At 36.8% G+C, this 18,465-nt stretch overlaps 1 protein-coding gene across 1 annotated transcript in view; it reads right to left on the reverse strand.

Annotated features, from left to right (window-relative positions):
* Positions 1 to 18,465, reverse strand: part of ASXL3 (ASXL transcriptional regulator 3) — a 172,865-nt gene that overhangs the window by 62,753 nt on the left and 91,647 nt on the right. Inside the window, exons 7-8 of the mRNA XM_057526058.1 lie at positions 17,626 to 17,745; positions 1,272 to 1,435 (exon numbers count right to left, since the gene is read on the reverse strand). Coding sequence (XP_057382041.1) covers positions 1,272 to 1,435; positions 17,626 to 17,745 — 284 coding nt within the window. The remainder of the gene's footprint in view (positions 1 to 1,271; positions 1,436 to 17,625; positions 17,746 to 18,465) is intronic.

Below are 18,465 nucleotides of genomic sequence, written 5' to 3' on the forward strand. Positions count from 1 at the left end.
TTACATTTGTCTCTGATTTTTTCCCTTCTACATATAAAAGCTCAATTTACTTTGTGCTCTCCCCCCTAAGCTTACCTGTTTCTACCTCATATTTTCATTATTCAGGAATATAGCTTCTGTATCCAACTAGAGTGTATTTAATCATTGATTCAATAAACATGCAATAGGCACTTACTAATAGCTATTTCCATTATTCCAAAGCACCAAACATGTATTATATTCATAGTAAATACTGAACAAATTTTCAAACAAAAATGTACTCAAAATCAAAATAGTATTTTTCTAAATATGAACAATAATCTCCACCAAAGAGATACATAAGAATGATAGAAGACAGCAGCTTATCAAATTTTAAGTATGCATGAAAGGGTGGGTAAGTTAGGAGAAAACAGAATCAAATAAAAAGCTAAGAAAATTTATTCAAAATAATATGGAAATATTGAATCAATCTTGCCCATTTCAATTTATGGATGTACCTATCATTTTGAGATGCAAATTCATAAACACATGCACATTATGTCCATCAACTGGGAACTATATACAGTGTCAAAATTTATTGAAATGAGAATCACAAGGAAATGTAATAGTTTTGTGAAATTTAATAAAGGTTTATGCGATGAAATATTTTTTTTCTTTTCAAAGGAAACAGCTTTAGAAGATGATTGATGTCTCCTATTATGAGTCTATATTTGTATTTCCTTATTTTACAGGCTTTTAAAAAATACAAAAATACACTTAAAGCATTTTTAGTTATACTTAAAAAAAAAGATAAAAGGTGATTATTTATAGGCAATCATATTCACGATGATAGACTCTCAGAAGCCAAATCCAAACATAAATTTTAAATGGTTTTTGGAAAGAATTGAGAATGAAAATATTTACATAATTTCTTAGAAACCCTGGCTTTTTATTGCTGCGCTTCAATATTCCCTCAGGGCAAAGGGGAAGCTACTTCAAAGATTTATTTGATAATGGAACGTTTGATTTCTTTGTTTTTCCTTCCCAATGTGGGTAGGTCTGTTGTTTTCACTCTGTGGCAATGTGCTGTATTTTAAATTTTGAATTTGCTCACTAGTGATAATGAAAAATGAGTCTGTTTAGGCAGATTAAGCAAACACACCAATGCTAGCATTTAAGTATATAAATTACATAAATATACTAGATTATTAGAAAACTATCCGTCCATGTATCAGTCATCTTCGATAACAGACCTGCAAGTTCATAATAATATAACTGGTGACTAATACCAAATGTCTGAAACTTCTACTTACCTGCCTATCCACTTCTGGGAGCAAAAGCAGGAGGTATTGTTGAAAATGCTGAGGTAAGGAAGCAAACGTATGTTTATTTATTAATGCCCTCAAGTTAGTGTTGACAAGAATAGATCCCGGGGTTTCTATGTCAATATCCTCAGCTTTGGTCCATTTCAAGTGTCCTGTGATAAATAAGCAAGAGGTATGAATTCACTATAGATTGGGAAAAACATACACCTGTACACACACATATGTATACTGACTATATATATATATATATATATATATGTATATATATATATATTTGATAATGTATTTAATTCTATCTCTTTTAAGAATGATATTTCAGAAGGAAATCTCCAAAGTTTCTTTGGGTTTCTATCTTGCCTTAGTTGTCTTTAATTTTCATAATGTCTACTTCACTCAATACCATCTGTATTTTTAACTCAAAGTAGCACCAGGTCTAGATAAAGAAGTATTTTAATTACAGTCTTCCAATTAATCAGAATCCTCAAAAACTTTAGGAGCATAAATGGTAACAACTACAGTTTTTGTAGATTCTATAAGACCTAGGATCAATGATAACAATAAGAGTGCTGTTAATTTTAACAGAGATAATGAGAGCATTATAGCTGATAGCTGTGTGCTCCCCAAGTGTCATGCAGAGCACTAAGCACTGGAGTATTTCAGAAGATTCCTATTCAGGATAATTTAAGGGTAATACTTTAAAACAGCAATCCTTTATAAAAATATTAGCTGTGAGGCCTGAAATGCCAGTATGCTTTGTAGGATAATTCTACAACTCAGGTACAATGACCTCCAACAGATGGCTGTATATAGAGTCCACAATTCGAAATTATGACACACAAGGGAACAATCCACCATAAGGGACAGTCAGCTGATGCATCAAACAGAAGAATTACCACTCTCAGTTGCTTGAGTTAAGAGAATCACTTGAATGTGATTTTAATAGAGTGTGATTTAAATCAAGGGGCAGCAAATTATTGCCCATGAACTATATCCAGTCCAGTGGCTGCTGGTAAATAAACTTTTACTGGAACATAGGCATGCCCAGTTGTTTAGATACTGTCTAGATGTGCCTTCGCACTACAATGCTGAGTTGAATAGTTGTGACAGAAATTGCATGACTCGCAAAGTCTACAGCATTTACTCTCTGGCCCCTAACAGAAAAACTTGCTGTCCCTTGTTTTAAACAATAGAAACAAAAATGGAAATAAACTCATTATGAAAAAACAGGACACTGTAATTTTTAAAATAGGCAGATTTGAAACAGAAACAGATAGAACTTCTAGAAATGAAAATTTAGTTTAAAATGTTTTTTAAATATTCCATGGATACAATGAAATAACTATTGAATAAATATAGAGTTGATAAAAATATCTGGAATGCAGCATTAAAAATGATGAGTCAAAAAAGCAGGATAGAGAAAAAATAAAGGGAATGGAATAAGCAGTCAGGATGCACATTTACAGGAGTTTGAGAATGAAAAAACACAGCAAATGGCAGAGAGGCAATATTTGAAGAGCTAATGTCTGAAAGTTTTAGAACTGAAAAAATGACAAGAGTCCTCAAATAAAGCAACATACCAAATCTCAAAAAGGATAAATACCCATTCCTCCATCCGATGTGTTGAAATAGCAAAATATCAAAAATAAAAAGAATACCTTAAAACAATTTTGAACAAAAATAGATTACCTCCAAAGGGATCACAATAAGACACAGGAACCTTATCATCAATAAATTACAGATGACAATGAAATATCTTCAAAGGGCCAAAAGAAAAGAAGCATTGATCTAGAATTTCGTTAATAATAAAGTCCCTTTAAATGGCAATGATATTAACAATATAAGAATATTTTCAGTATCCAAAATGGGAACTATCCCTTAAAGAATCTTGCTGAAAAAGTACTAGTGGATGTTCTTAACAAATAAAGAAATTAACTCAAAGAAGGAATGAGTGGGTTGCAGAAGCAATGACAAACTAAAAGATTAACAGACATGAGTAACTCCAAATAAACATTAACAGTGAAAAATAATAGTAACAACTAATGAGAATTAAAACAAAATGGAAAACAAACAAACAAACAAACAGGAGACAGCAATTGCATGAGAGACAGGAAGGTGTGATTGAAATGAGAACACCATATAACCCTGGCACAGTTTGGAAACAGGAGAGATACTGTTAGTTCTTTATTTGTTAAAACTCTATAGGTAGTGTCCTTCTTTGTTTCTTGTAAGAGTCTTTCTTTTGAAGTCTATTTTGTCTGATATGAGAATTGCTACTCCAGCTGATTTCCATTTGCATGCAAGGGATCAATCCAAGAAGAAGATTTAACAATTGTAAATATTTATGCACCCAACTTAGGAGAACCTCGATACATAAGACAAATGCTAACAGCCATAAAAGAGGAAATTGACAGTAACATAATCATAGTAGGGGACTTTAACACCCCACTTTCACCAATGGACAGATCATCCAAAATGAAAATAAATAAGGAAACACAAGCTTTAAATGATACATTAAACAAGATGGACTTAATTGATATTTATAGGACATTCGATCCAAAAACTCTATAGGCAGTCAATGGGAGAAATGGAAAAGACTTATAACTTCCAAATAAATTCATGGAAGGAAAACTCAATCACATGAAGGCATAAAAGGAGAAAAAAAATTTTTGATTAAGCCCCCAACACAGTAAAAAAATACAAATGGATTTCATATTAGATTTTAAAAGTAACACAATCTGATTATATGCTGCTTTACAAGAGACATACTTAAAATAAAAATCACATGGAACAGAAGAAAATGAGGAGATAAACTAAGAAATACCAGGCAGACATTCAAAACAACAAAAAAAGCAATACTACAATATTAACATCAAAGATAAACAAAGGTAAATAAAACCTTATTGGGGATAAGAAAGTAATTCCTTGAGTATAAAAGAAATAATTCACTGGAAAGATACAGTGACCTAGAGCCTGCATCCATTTCAACAGCATAGCATTCAAAATTTAAAATTGAGAGAATTAAAAAGAGAAACTGGCACTACATAATGCCAGTGGAACATCTGAACATATTTTACCAGACATTGAGATAACAAGCAAAAAACTTGTCTTATGAATACCAAGGACTTTAAAAACTCAATAATCAATCTTAAACCAATGAATTTAACATAGGACACTGCACTGAGCCCTTAAGAGAAAGCAATTTTTTGGTCAGCACTCAGGAAACAGTAAAGAAGACAAAAAAACAACCAAAAAACCCAAAAACTGACCACTGAGTCTCAACAATACTGAAGAATAATATAAAACCTCATCTCTCTAGCCACAAAGAAGTAAAATTAGATATCAGTAACAGAAACATAGCAACTCTCCAATCTTCCCACACTCATTATATATTTGTACATTTGGAAGTACACTTCTAAGTACCTCATAAGTTAAAGAAATGTTTTGTAATGGAAATTACAAAATATTGACATTCTGAATAATAATGCCAAAATTTGTAAAATGCAACTGAATTTGTTTTAAAAATAAATTGTATATATTCAAGAGTAGAAAAAATATTGAAAATTGAAGAGTTAAGTGTGCAAATCAAGAAGTTAATGAATGAACTATAGAATAAAAACTGGAGAAAGAAGAAAGGAGAAAGATTGTAGAGGAGCAGCTTCAAGATGGCAGAAGAGTAAGACGTGGAGATCACCTTGCTCTCCACAGACACATCAGAAATACATCTACAGGTGGAACTGCTCCTACAGAACACCTACTGAACGCTGGCAGAAGACCTCAGACCTCCCAAAAGGCAAGAAACTCCCCACGTACCTAGGTAGGGCAAAAGAAAAAAGAAAAACCAGAGACAAAAGAACAGGGACGGGACCTGCACCAGTGGGAGGGAGCCGTGAAGGAGGAAAGGTTTCCACGCACTAGGAAGCCCCTTCGCGGGCGGAGACTGTGGGGGGCGGAGGGGGAGCTTCGGAGCCACGGAGGAGAGCACAGCCACAGGGATGCGGAGGGCAAAGCGGAGAGATTCCCACACAGAGACTCCGCGCCGAGCAGCACTCACCAGCCCGAGAGGCTTGGCTGCTCACCCGCCAGGGCGGGCGGGGCTGGGAGCTGAGGCTCGGGCTTCGGTCGGATCGCAGGGAGAGGACTGGGGTTGGCGGCGTGAACACAGCCTGAAGGGGTTAGCGCACGACAGCTAGCCGGGAGGGAGTCCGGGAAAAAGTGTGGAGCTGCCGAAGAGACACAAGGTTTTTTCTTGCCTCTTTGTTTCCTGGTGCGCGAGGGGAGGGGATTCAGAGCACCGCCTAAATGAGCTCCAGAGACGGGCGCGAGCCGCAGCTATCAGAGCGGACCCCAGAGACGGGCATGAGACGCTAAGGCTGCTGCTGCCGCCACCAAGAAGCCTGTGTGTGAGCACAGGTCACTCTCCACACCGCCCCTCCTGGGAGCCGGTGCAGCCCACCATGGCCAGGCTCCCGTGAGCCAGGGACAACTTCCCCGGGAGAACGCACGGCGCGCCTCAGGCTGCTGCAACATCATGCCGGCCTCTGCCGCGCAGGCTCACCCTGCATCCGTACACCTCCCTCCCCCCTGCCCGAGTGAGCCAGAGCCCCCGAAGCAGCTGCTCCTTTAACCCCGTCCTGTCTGAGCAAAGAACAGACGCCCTCAGGTGACCTACACTCAGAGGCGGGTCCAAATCCAAAGCTGAACCCCGGGAGCTGTAGGAACAAAGAAGAGAAAGGGAAATTTCTCCCAGCAGCCTCAGGAGCAGCGGATTAAGTCTCCACAATCAACTGGATGTACCCTGCATCTGTGGAATACCTGAATAGGCAATGAATCATCCCAAATTGAGGAGGTGGCCTTTTGGAGACAAAAGATATACTATTTTTCCCCCTTTTTCTCTTTTTGTGAGTGTGTATGTGTATGCTTCTGTGTGTGATTTTGTCTGTATAGCTTTGCTTTCACCATTTGTCCTAGGGTTCTCTCCATCCAGTTTTTTTTTTGTTTTTTTTTTACTTAAAAAAATTTTTTTCTTCATAATTATTTTTTATTTTAATAACTTTATTTTACTTTATTTCATTTCATTTTATCCTCTTTCTTTCTTTCTTTCCTTCTATTTTTTCTCCCTTTTATTCTGAGCCGTGTGGAAGAAAGACTCTTGGTGCTCCAGCCAGGAGTCAGGGCTGTGTTGCTGAGGTGGGAGAGCCAAGTTCAGGACACTGGTCCACAAGAGACCTCCCAGCTCCACATAATATCAAATGGCAAAAATCTCCCAGAGATCTCCATCTCAACGCCATGACCCAGCTTCACTCAACGACCAGCAAGCTACAGTGCTGGACACCCTATGCCAAACAACTAGCAAGACAGGAACACAGCCCCATCCATTAGCAGAGAGGTTGACTAAAATCATAATAAGGCCACAGACACACCAAAACACACCACCAGATGTGGACCTGCCCACTGGAAAGACAAGATCCAGCCTCATGCACCAGAACACAGGCACTAATCTCCTCCACCAGGAAGCCTACACAACCCACTGAACCAACCTTAGCCACTGGGGACAGACACCAAAAACAATGGGAACTACGAACCTGCCGCCTGCAAAAAGGACACCCCAAACACAGTAAGTCAAGCAAAATGAGAAGACAGAAAAACACACGGCAGATGAAGGAGCAAGGTAAAAACCAACCAGACCTAATAAATGAAGAGGAAATAGGCAGTCTACCTAAAAAAGAATTCAGAATAATGATAGTAAAGATGATCCAAAATCTTGGAAATAGAATAGACAAAATACAAGAAAAGTTTAACAAGGACCTAGAAGAACTAAAGAGCAAACAAACAATGACGAACAACACAATAAATGAAATTAAAAATTCTCTAGAAGGGATCAATAGCAGAATAACTGAGGCAGAAGAATGGATAAGTGACTTGGAAGATAAAATAGTGGAAATAACTACTGCAGAGCAGAATGAAGAAAAAAGAATGAAAAGAACTGAGGACAGTCTCAGAGACGTCTGGGACAACATTAAATGCACCAACATTCGAATTACAGGGGTCCCAGAAGAAGAGAAAAAGAAAGGGACTGAGAAAATATTTGAAGAGATTATAGTTGAAAACTTCTCTATATGGGAAAGGAAATAGTTAATCAAGTCCAGGAAGCACAGAGAGGCCCATACAGGATAAATCCAAGGAGAAACATGCCAAGACACATATTAAACTATCAAAAATTAAATACAAGGAACAAATATTAAAAACAGCAAGGGAAAAACAACAAATAACACACAATGGAATCCCCATAAGGTTAACAGCTGATCTTTCAGCAGAAACTCTGCAAGCCAGAAGGGAGTGGCAGGAAATATTTAGAGTGATGAAGGAGAAAAACCTACAACCAAGATTACTCTACCCAGCAAGGATCTCATTCAGATTTGGTGGAGAAATTAAAAGCTTTACAGACAAGCAAAAGCTGAGAGAGTTCAGCACCACCAAACCAGCTTTACAACAAATGCTAAAGGAACTTCTATAGGCAGGAAACACAAGAGAAGGAAAAGACCTACAATAACAAACCCAAAACAATTAAGAAAATGGGAATAGGAACATACATATCGATAATTACCTTAAATGTAAATGGATTAAATGCTCCCACGAAAAGACACAGACTCGCTGAATGGATACAAAAATAAGACCCATTTATATGCTGTCTACAAGAGACCCACTTCAGACCTAAGGACACATACAGACTGAAAGTGAGGGGATGGAAAAAGATATTCCATGCAAATGGATATCAAAAGAAAGCTGGAGTAGCAATTCTCATATCAGACAAAATAGACTTTAAAATAAAGACTATTACAAGAGACAAAGAAGGACACTACATAATGATCAAGCGATCGATCCAAGAAGAAGGTATAACAATTGTAAGTATTTATGCACCCAAAATAGGAGCACCTCAATACATAAGGCAAATACTAACAGCCATAAAAGGGGAAATCAACAGTAACACAATCATAGTAGGGGACTTTAACACCCCAATTTCACCAGCGAACAGATCATCCAAAATGAAAATAAATAAGGAAACAAAAGCTTTAAATGATACATTAAACAAGATGGACTTAATTGATATTTATAGGACATTCCATCCAAAAACAACAGAATACACATTCTTCTCAAGTGCTCATGGAACATTCTCCAGGATAGATCATATCTTGGGTCACAAATCAAGCCTTGGTAAATTTAAGAAAACTGAAATCATATCAAGTATCTTTTCCGACCACAACACTATGAGACTAGATATCAATTACAGGAAAAGATCTGTAAAAAATACAAACACATGGAGGCTACACAATACACTACTTAATAACCAAGTGATCATTGAAGAAATCAAAGAGGAAATTAAAAAATACCTAGAAACAAATGACAATGGAGACACGACGACCCAAAACCTATGGGACGCAGCAAAAGCATTTCTAAGAGGGAAGTTTATAGCAATACAATCCTACCTTAAGAAACAGGAAACATCTCAAATAAACAACCTAACCTTGCACCTAAAGCAATTAGAGAAAGAAGAACAAAAAAACCCCAAAGTTAGCAGAAGGAAAGAAATCATAAAGATCATATCAGAAATAAATGAAAAAGAAATGAAGGAAACGATAGCAAAGATCAATAAAACTAAAAGCTGGTTCTTTGAGAAGATAAACAAAATTGATAAACCATTAGCCAGACTCATCAAGAAAAAAAGGGAGAAGACTCAAATCAATAGAATTAGAAACGAAAAAGGAGAAGTAACAGCTGACAGTGCGGAAATACAAAGGATCATGAGAGATTACTACAAGCAACTCTATGCCAATAAAATGGACAACCTGGAAGAAATGGACAAATTCTTAGAAATGCACAACCTGCCGGGACTGAACCAGGAAGAAATAGAAAATATGAACAGACCAATCACAAGCACTGAAATTGAAACTGTGATTAAAAATCATCCAACAAACAAAAGCCCAGGACCAGATGGCTTCGCAGGCGAATTCTAGCAAACATTTAGAGAAGAGTTAACAACTATCCTTCTCAAACTCTTCCAAAATATAGCAGAGGGAGGAACACTCCCAAACTCATTCTACGAGGCCACCATCACCCTGATACCAAAACCAGACAAAGATGTCACAAAGAAAGAAAACTACAGGCCAATATCACTGATGAACACAGATGCAAAAATCCTCAACAAAATACTAGCAAACAGAATCCAACAGCACAGTAAAAGGATCATACACCATGATCAAGTAGGGTTTATTCCAGGAATGCAAGGATTCTTCAGTATACGCAAATCAATCAACGTGATACACCATATTAACAAATTGAAGGAGAAAAACCATATGATCATCTCAATTGATGCAGAGAAAGCTTTCAACAAAATTCAACACCAATTTATGATAAAAACCCTGCAGAAAGTAGGCATAGAGGGAACTTTCCTCAACATAATAAAGGCCATATATGACAAACCCACAGCCAACATCATCCTCAATGGTGAAAAACTGAAACCATTTCCACTAAGATCAGGAACAAGACAAGGTTGCCCACTCTCACCACTATTATTCAACATATTTAGGGAAGTTTTAGCCACAGCAATCAGAGAAGAAAAAGAAATAAAAGGAATCCAAATTGGAAAAGAAGAAGTAAAGCTGTCACTGTTTGCAAATGACATGATACTATACATAGAGAATCCTAAAGACTCTACCAGAAAACTACTAGAGCTAATCAAAGAATTTGGTAAAGTAGCAGGATACAAAATTAATGCACAGAAATCTCTTGCGTTCCTATACACTAATGATGAAAAATCTGAAAGTGAAATTAAGAAAACACTCCCATTTACCATTGCAACAAAAAGAATAAAATATCTAGGAATAAACCTACCTAAGGAGACAAAAGACCTGTATGCAGAAAATTGTAAGACACTGATGAAAGAAATTAAAGATGATACAAATAGATGGAGAGATATACCATGTTCTTGGATTGGAAGAATCAACATTGTGAAAATGACTCTACACCCCAAAGCAATCTACAGATTCAATGCAATCCCTATCAAACTACCAATGGCATTTTTCACAGAACTAGAACAAAAAATTTCACAATTTGTGTGGAAGCACAAAAGACCCCGAATAGCTAAAGCAATCTTGAGAATGAAAAATGGAGCTGGAGGAATCAGGCTCCCTGACTTCAGACTATAATACAAAGCTACAGTAATCAAGACAGTATGGTACTGGCACAAAAATAGAAATATACATCAATGGAACAGGATACAAAGCCCAGAGATAAACCCACGCACATATGGTCACCTTATCTTTGATAAAGGAGGCAAGAATATAGAGTGAAGAAAAGACAGCCTCTTCAATAAATGGTGCTGGGAAAACTGGACGGGTACATGTAAGAGTATGAAATTAGAACACTCCCTAACACCATACACAAAAATAAACTCAAAATGGATTCAAGACCTAAATGTAAGGCCAGACACTATCAAACTCTCAGAAGAAAACACAGGCAGAACACACTATGACATAAATCACAGCAAGATCCTTTTTGACCCACCTCCTAGAGTAATGGAAATAAAAACAAAAATAAACAAATGGGACCTAAGGAAACTTAAAAATTTTTGCACATCAAAGGAAACCATAAACAAGACGAAAAGACAACCCTCAGAATGGGAGAAAATATTTGCAAATGAAGCAACTGACAAAGGATTAATCCCCCAAATTTACAAGCAGCTTATGCAGCTCAATACCAAAAAACAAACAACCCAATCCAAAAATGGGCAGAAGACCTAAACAGACATTTCTCCAAAGAAGATATACAGATTGCCAACAAACACATGAAAGAATGCTCAACATCATTAATCATTAGAGAAATGCAAATCAAAACTACAATGAGATATCATCTCACACTGGTCAGAATGGCCATCACCAAAAAATCTGGAAACAATAAATGCTGGAGAGGGTGTGGAGAAAAGGGAACACTCTTGCACTGTTGGTGGGAATGTAAATTGATACAGCCACTATGGAGAACAGTATGGAGGTTCCTTAAAAAACTACAAATAGAACTACCGTATGACCCAGCAATCCCACTACTGGGCATATACCCTGAGAAAACCAGAATTCAAAAAGTGTCATGTACCAAAATGTTCATTGCAGCACTATTCACAATAGCCAGGACATGGAAGCAACCTAAGTGTCCATCGACAGATGAATGGATAAAGAAGATGTGGCACATATATAGAATGGAATATTACTCAGCCGTAAAAAGAAACGAAATTGAGTTATTTGTAATGAGGTGGATGGACCTAGAGTCTGTCATACAGAGTGAAGTAAGTCAGAAAGAGAAAAAGAAATACCGTATGCTAACACATATATATGGGATCTAAGAAAAAAAAAATGTCATGAAGAACCTAGGGGCAAGATGGGAATAAAGACACAGACCTACTAGAGAATGGACTTGAGGATATGGGGAGGGGGAAGGGTAAGCTGGGACAAAGTGAGAGAGTGGCATGGACATATATACACTACCAACTGTAAAATTGATAGCTAGTGGGAAGCAGCCGCATAGCACAGGGAGATCAGCTCGGTGCTTTGTGACCATCTAGAGGGGTGGGATAGGGAGGGTGGGAGGGAGGGAGACGCAAGAGGGAAGAGATATGGGAACATATGTATATGTATAACTGATTCACTTTGTTATAAAGCAGAAACTAACACACCATTGTAAAGCAATTATATTCCAATGAAGATGTTTAAAAAAAAAGGAGAAAGATTGTAAAGAATAAGAGTAGACATTCATGGGGCTTCCCTGGTGGCGCAGTGGTTGAGAATCTGCCTGCTAGTGCAGGGGACACGGGTTCGAGCCCTGGTCTGGGAAGATCCCACATGCCACGGAGCAGCTGGGCCCGTGAGCCACAACTACTGAGCCTGCGCGTCTGGAGCCTGTGCCCCGCAACGGGAGGGGCCGCGATAGTGAGAGGCCCGCGCACTGCGATGAAGAGCGGTCCCTGCACCGCGATGAAGAGTGGCCCCCACTTGCCGTAACTAGAGAAAGCCCTCGCACGAACCGAAGACCCAACACAGCCAAAAAAATAAATAAATAAATAAATAAATAAAGTAGCTATAAAAAAAAAAAAAAAAAAAAAGAGTAGACATTCATGAAATAGAAAAGAATGAAGACCATCAAGAAGAGAAAAAGGATTTTCTTATTAAGACTAATGAAATAGGTATAAATCTAGTGAGAGACGGCATAAATAAACATGAATAGGAATGAAAGGTAGGCACATAATTTGAGGTCAGTATAGATATACAAGGCAAATAAAACTATAATTAAAATTTGATTTTAAAAAGTATAATATGCATAAAAATTATACTAGTATGACTTTAGCCAATATCTTTGAAGACATAAAGTATTTCAAGTTTGCAAATTTTCAAATTATATTAAAAATAGCAAACCTCAATAAATTTTTGAAAACTTTTGTGAAATAGACAACCCCTCCTTCCCCACATACATGCACAGCACATATTACAAACAGCTCTAAAGATGAATTTTACCAATACATCAAGGAACTCTCCCACCACTCATTTCATACTTATTCCAGTGAATACGTAAGGAAAGCTCTTCAGTTCACTTTATGAAGTTAATATAACTTTTATTCCAAAATAAGGACAAAGACAATATGAGAGAGAAAATCTGTTAGCCAATCTCACTTATAAACACAAAAACGTACAAAACTTTCATCTATTTTTTTTTTTAATCTAAAGCATGCCCAACAAACTCCTAACATTTGTTAGGAATGAAGTCAAGGTGACAGGTATATAGATGTATGTTTTATTAGCATCTCTATTTTTCTATATGTTTCAAGTATTTCACAGGGAAATAAAATAGACTACAAGAAGAGAAGAATTAGGAAGAAGCTTATTTTCTCAGCAGAGAAGGCAAAGGCAAAACCTAGAGACAGAAATGCTGAAAATACAGGAAAGGAATTTGCTTAATGCTTACGTATGGCTGAAATACTCTCCATATGAGGGAGTTGAGGTCATTTACCAAGAGTAACTTTGGGAAGGAGTATTGGGGAAATGAGAAGATCATAAAATTTTAGAAACATGTATTATGGACAATGTGAGAAGTAGAACTTATGCTGTTGGTTACTATTTGGTATGGTTCAGCATATTTAAGGGTATCAGGGAAAAAAAAAGACTATGTGCCTCTCTAAATGTTTTATGACAAAGTCAAAAGAAGATCTATTTCAAAGATGTCCATCTAAGCAAAAATACGTTTTATAGTTTTGGAACAAAGACAGAGCAGATGAACTTACTGCTAAATTTGTTGCCACACAGGATGTTTAATTCCATTTTAATTATCCTTACATACTCTTAATTGGCTTAAGAACAAGCTCATTATATCTGATTGTCTTATCTCATTAAAGCTGGTACCTCATCTCCCTACACTGAGCAGAGGAAGAAAAGAGGTAGTCATTTTAGTGTCTAATTCCTGGACACTAGAGAGTATAAAGTAGCTGAGGTCCGGAGAAGCAGAGAAGAGAAGCAACAACTGCCAAATTGCCACAAGAAGTGTCTGTGCTATAGCAGATGACACTTTGTAGTCATAATAAAAATCATGGGAAAGTGTCTGATCAGGATCAGAGAAATTATTATTTTGACCAAAGGGAGTCGAAGAGCACCAATCTGAGTAAAGGCTGCAGACTTTGGAGACCTTGCTGGCTTAAAGCCTCCTATTTCCCAGAAGGGAAGCCACACAGGATTTGTGCATAAAATGTGCACACAAGATGCACTCACATACACTCACACAGAGGGAAGGAGCACGTGAAAGAGGCAGACCAAGGCCTTTGGTTGCAAGAGGAACTGCCCAAAGAAATACAGAAAGAATTCAAAACGAGAGTTCTCCATTGTCTCAAAGAAATTAGAGACGAATGGATTCTGAAAGAGCTCAGAGAAGAAAAATAGGCTTTCAAAGAGTAAAGTCTAAGGAAAAAAAATTATCAGAGGGCAAAATCTAATCATCTACGACATAAATCCAAGTGCCCTTTACAAATGAAGAAATTGTGTAAACAGTCTACCGGGGAGCACTGAATCCATTACCATATAGTACCAGGGGGTTAGTGAACTATGGAGATTATGGTAAAAAAAAAAATAGATTATTAAATGTTAACAACCCTGATGTTTAAAAAATAATATAACAAAAACATGGAGTTAAGAGGGACTATAAGTATAATTATCTCCCTATCCATTATAATATATTGTCCAAAGCTTGAGTAGTTAAAAAGATCATCACTCCTATTTCAGTTTTTCATATTTTTAGTATCTTTGGAGAGAACTTTTAGATATGAATATATCTCGTGGTGATGTTTAGCAATTTTGTTTTTGGTTTTACTTCCATTCTTTTTTATTATTCAGGCTAAACTTAATTAAATTTAGTACTTTTAATTAAAATGATATAATTCAGTTTCTCTAAGATGACGCCTGACTATGGCTACACATTAGGAGAGGTCAAATAATATTTATAAAACACTGGGGGAAGTTATTTTTATGATAGCATTTAGGGTTACTATTCAAATTTATTTTTATTTTCCTGCATTAACTTATTTTAAAAGTATGTAACATTTTATGAAACCAGCAAAGTTGTAATTCTTCACTACAAAAAGATTAAACCAAATAAAATATATTGGAATGAATCCCAGAAGTTGAGCTCAGCGAGGACATTTATTAAAAACCCCTCAGAGATATCCATTAGAAGCTTGGATTTGTTTAGTAAGTAATTTTTAAACTCCTACTGTGTGATTGGGTAGGAAGAAGCATAATTAAAAACTGGCGGAGGTCAATGACCCCTAATTCAAGGAACTTACATTTTAGTTATGATTCTAAAACGCTGCACAGAACAGAGAATCCTTTACTCTGGAAGATTCCTAAGGTCACAGAACATCAGAAACATTACTTTCTAGAAGACACATGGGATTCTATCTGGAGATGGTTACCTTTAAGGCCCTTTCTTTCCTTTTGCATGTTTCCACTTTTCATTGTATGGTGCTGGGCATGTATTGGAGGCTTAATAAGTACTACCAACTTCATTTGCACAAAATAAGCCATTGTACTCAGCTGCTTGTTGGGTTACTCAGTCAGTCAGCGTTCCTTCCTAGTAATCACCTTCAGGTTACTTTTAACCTTAAATCCCACCTTCTTCCTCTGATTTTACAGGATCAGCCAGGAAATCTTTTAGTTGCTAGCTCTCCTTCTATGTGTAACTAGTGTACCTGCATTTTAACACCCATGGCAGGCTTATCACGTCATAGATGCTATGCTACTCCTCAGTGGTGCCCACAGGTCTACAACATAGGCTGGATGATTATAGACACTCAGAACATATTCTGAAATAATGGTTTGGACTTTGGAGCTAGCTGTGCCTTGGCTTGTAATAGCTGTGTCATTATGGACAACCCTCTTAACCCTCTGGGCCTCCGTTTCCTCAGCTGTAAAATAAAAATAATTCTACTGTACATAATTGAAGTAAATGAGATAATATGTCAAAGTACCAAAACCACTGCATTAAATACGGGTAGTTTTCCATTCCTTCATTAAAGTAGCTTCATTATTTCTACTACTTAGTAGTCTAAAAGAAAAAAGCAGGTTAAAAAGAACATGGTGGTCTCCTTTATCGCCTTTTAAATTTGCTAACAAATTAGCTGAAAAACCTTTACTGTATGATTGTTAACCTTTACTGTATGATTGTTAACATGTAAGATGTTAAGCGGCGTGCAGGATTCCTAGGTTACAACAATTAGAACAAGAGATCCTGATTGAAGACCTGAGCACCTGACAGAATCCTGACAAGAGTACAAGCCTTGTTGAACCCCAGCCCTGAAGGCTGCTAAGTAAAGAAATGAAGAGGTCCCCATGCCTTGAATTTTCTTAAACTCATGATATGGCATTGACTTTCCTGAGGTTGGTAGCAGACTGTTTTTAACTGAAGGTCACTGACTTTTAAATTACTTAGGGTAACATAACATGATATTTGTGGGGGGGGGCTTCTTTTTTTAGTACATTCTTTACATATCACTCTCCCATTACAGTTTCCAGCTTCAGAAGCTACTCAAAGTACTTAATTTAGAAAACTCAAAAAGACTAGGAAAAATCATGTCAGTATATATGTAGGTGTTTATAAACTAACACATGTTTTGGGCTAGACAATAACTATAAAATGATTTAGCCTTGGAAACAATGAAAAAGATAATTATGCTGTGTTTAAAGAATTTATAACAAACATAAATTCTGCTTTTCCAAAGATCTCTTACATAAGGCTATCTAAACCCCATTCAAAGACTTTACTGAAAATATGTTCCCAGAATTTAACAAAATCCTGGTATATAGTAGGCACTCAATAAATCTTTACTCAGTAAATAAATAAATGGATTAAAATCTTGCTTGAATTTTACAAACAGATAAACTCTGCAAATAAGAACTACCCTAAGTTGCCAAGAAAGTAAGTGGCAGAACCAATAATAAAGTTCAGGTCAATAAATTTGTACTTTCTACCCACCATTTTACAAAATGTTACAATGATCTAGGTCATCATCATTACCCTAACTCAGAGATGAAATAACTGAGAGAGAGAAATGAAGCCATTAGGTCCAGACATCCAACAAGGCAGGTTTGGTCTAGAATTTTAATGTTCAGCCTAGGATACGTTTATTTTCCTCTTTTTAGTTCCCATATTCCTTTTCCCCTGAATGCTGCTGTTGAGTTCCTGATGAAAAGTTATCAGGAAGGAAATCTTCAAAAGAAAACCGGTACTGACTTGCAAGACCCAGTAACTGTGTCTGCCACACTTCTCGGCAATTGTGCACTGTTTTTCAGACAAGCACTATTGAATATTTCAAACAGCATAAGATGAAAAGCAAGGCAGAGCAGTTTTACTGCAGCAGACCCCAATGACAGTGTACTCTTCTGTTCAATGAACACTTTATAAAAGTTGCATTTTCCCCCCAATACAATATATTCCGATAAAGTGAAACCCAGTTGCAGGAACAAAACACTGCACGTTAGACAGAATTATGACTTGGCAGATAATTACTTGAATACATAGATCGTTTTAAATCTCTTATCTTTAGCCTCTGCTTCATACAATAGTATCATTCACAAATTTAGCAACATGCTTAAAATCATTCCATTGTAATATGTTGCCTTCTTTAGCACCCTTTTTGGTTTAGATAATTTGGGAAGATTTAAAAATTTCCTTAACTATTAAAGAAAAAAGTCCCCATAATTTCATTCAACAAGATTTAAATATCTAAAATGTGAAATGTTATAGTATATTGAACACTCACCTAAACCAGACTTTTTTAATCGTTTTAAGTGCTGACTCGTTTGTTTTCCAGTGGGGGATTTTTGCCCATGTTTCATTTCTTTATCTGAACTGTCTGCTTCACCATTTTTAGATTCAGATCCTAAAAAAGGAAATAGTTATTATGTCATTATCTTCCTCTTGCTGTCCTTGAAAAGAAAAATCTCAAATTGTTTTACAAACCATAGATATTATCTCCTTTGCTAAGAGTTAATACACTACCTTTGGCCACAATCTGATTCCTCTACTGTATATAAAGAGAAAAGCCCAATAAATCAATCAAACAGAACAAAAAGCATGAACAGATGGCCTGATAGTGGAGTCAAAGACACGTTCACTGATCTGATAGCTTTTCAAAGAAGCACTCAGATCTTTTGTGAAAATACACGAATAAGCTTCAACAATACTATGCCACTTGGAGACGATGCAAGACCGAGACAGAAAGATGAAGGATGAAGGGAGGCTTGGAGAGAGGGAGAGATCATGCCTTTATTAATAACTTTATGTTGAAGCAGGAAGAGAAAACGCAAACATCACTCTATAATATATAGAATGGTACACGGCTGATAAAGTGACAGAGGTAAATTAGAAGAAACAGTCAGGGCTGCACTGAGGTGAGAAGAATGCTGCCAGAACACAAAAACTAATAAAAGATTCCTGATTTTGCAGCAGAGGACGGAAAAACAAATTCACACTCACGGAAGAACGGCTTTTGATGGCATTACACATCAGCATGGGGTCCACCATTAAAGTTCAACATTCAAACAAAAGCCAAAGCAACAACAAAAAATCCACCTAGCACTACTACACATTTTCTTGCATC

This window comes from Balaenoptera acutorostrata, chromosome 13 (assembly GCF_949987535.1).
Source record: "Balaenoptera acutorostrata chromosome 13, mBalAcu1.1, whole genome shotgun sequence".
Classification (NCBI taxonomy): Eukaryota; Metazoa; Chordata; class Mammalia; order Artiodactyla; family Balaenopteridae; genus Balaenoptera; species Balaenoptera acutorostrata.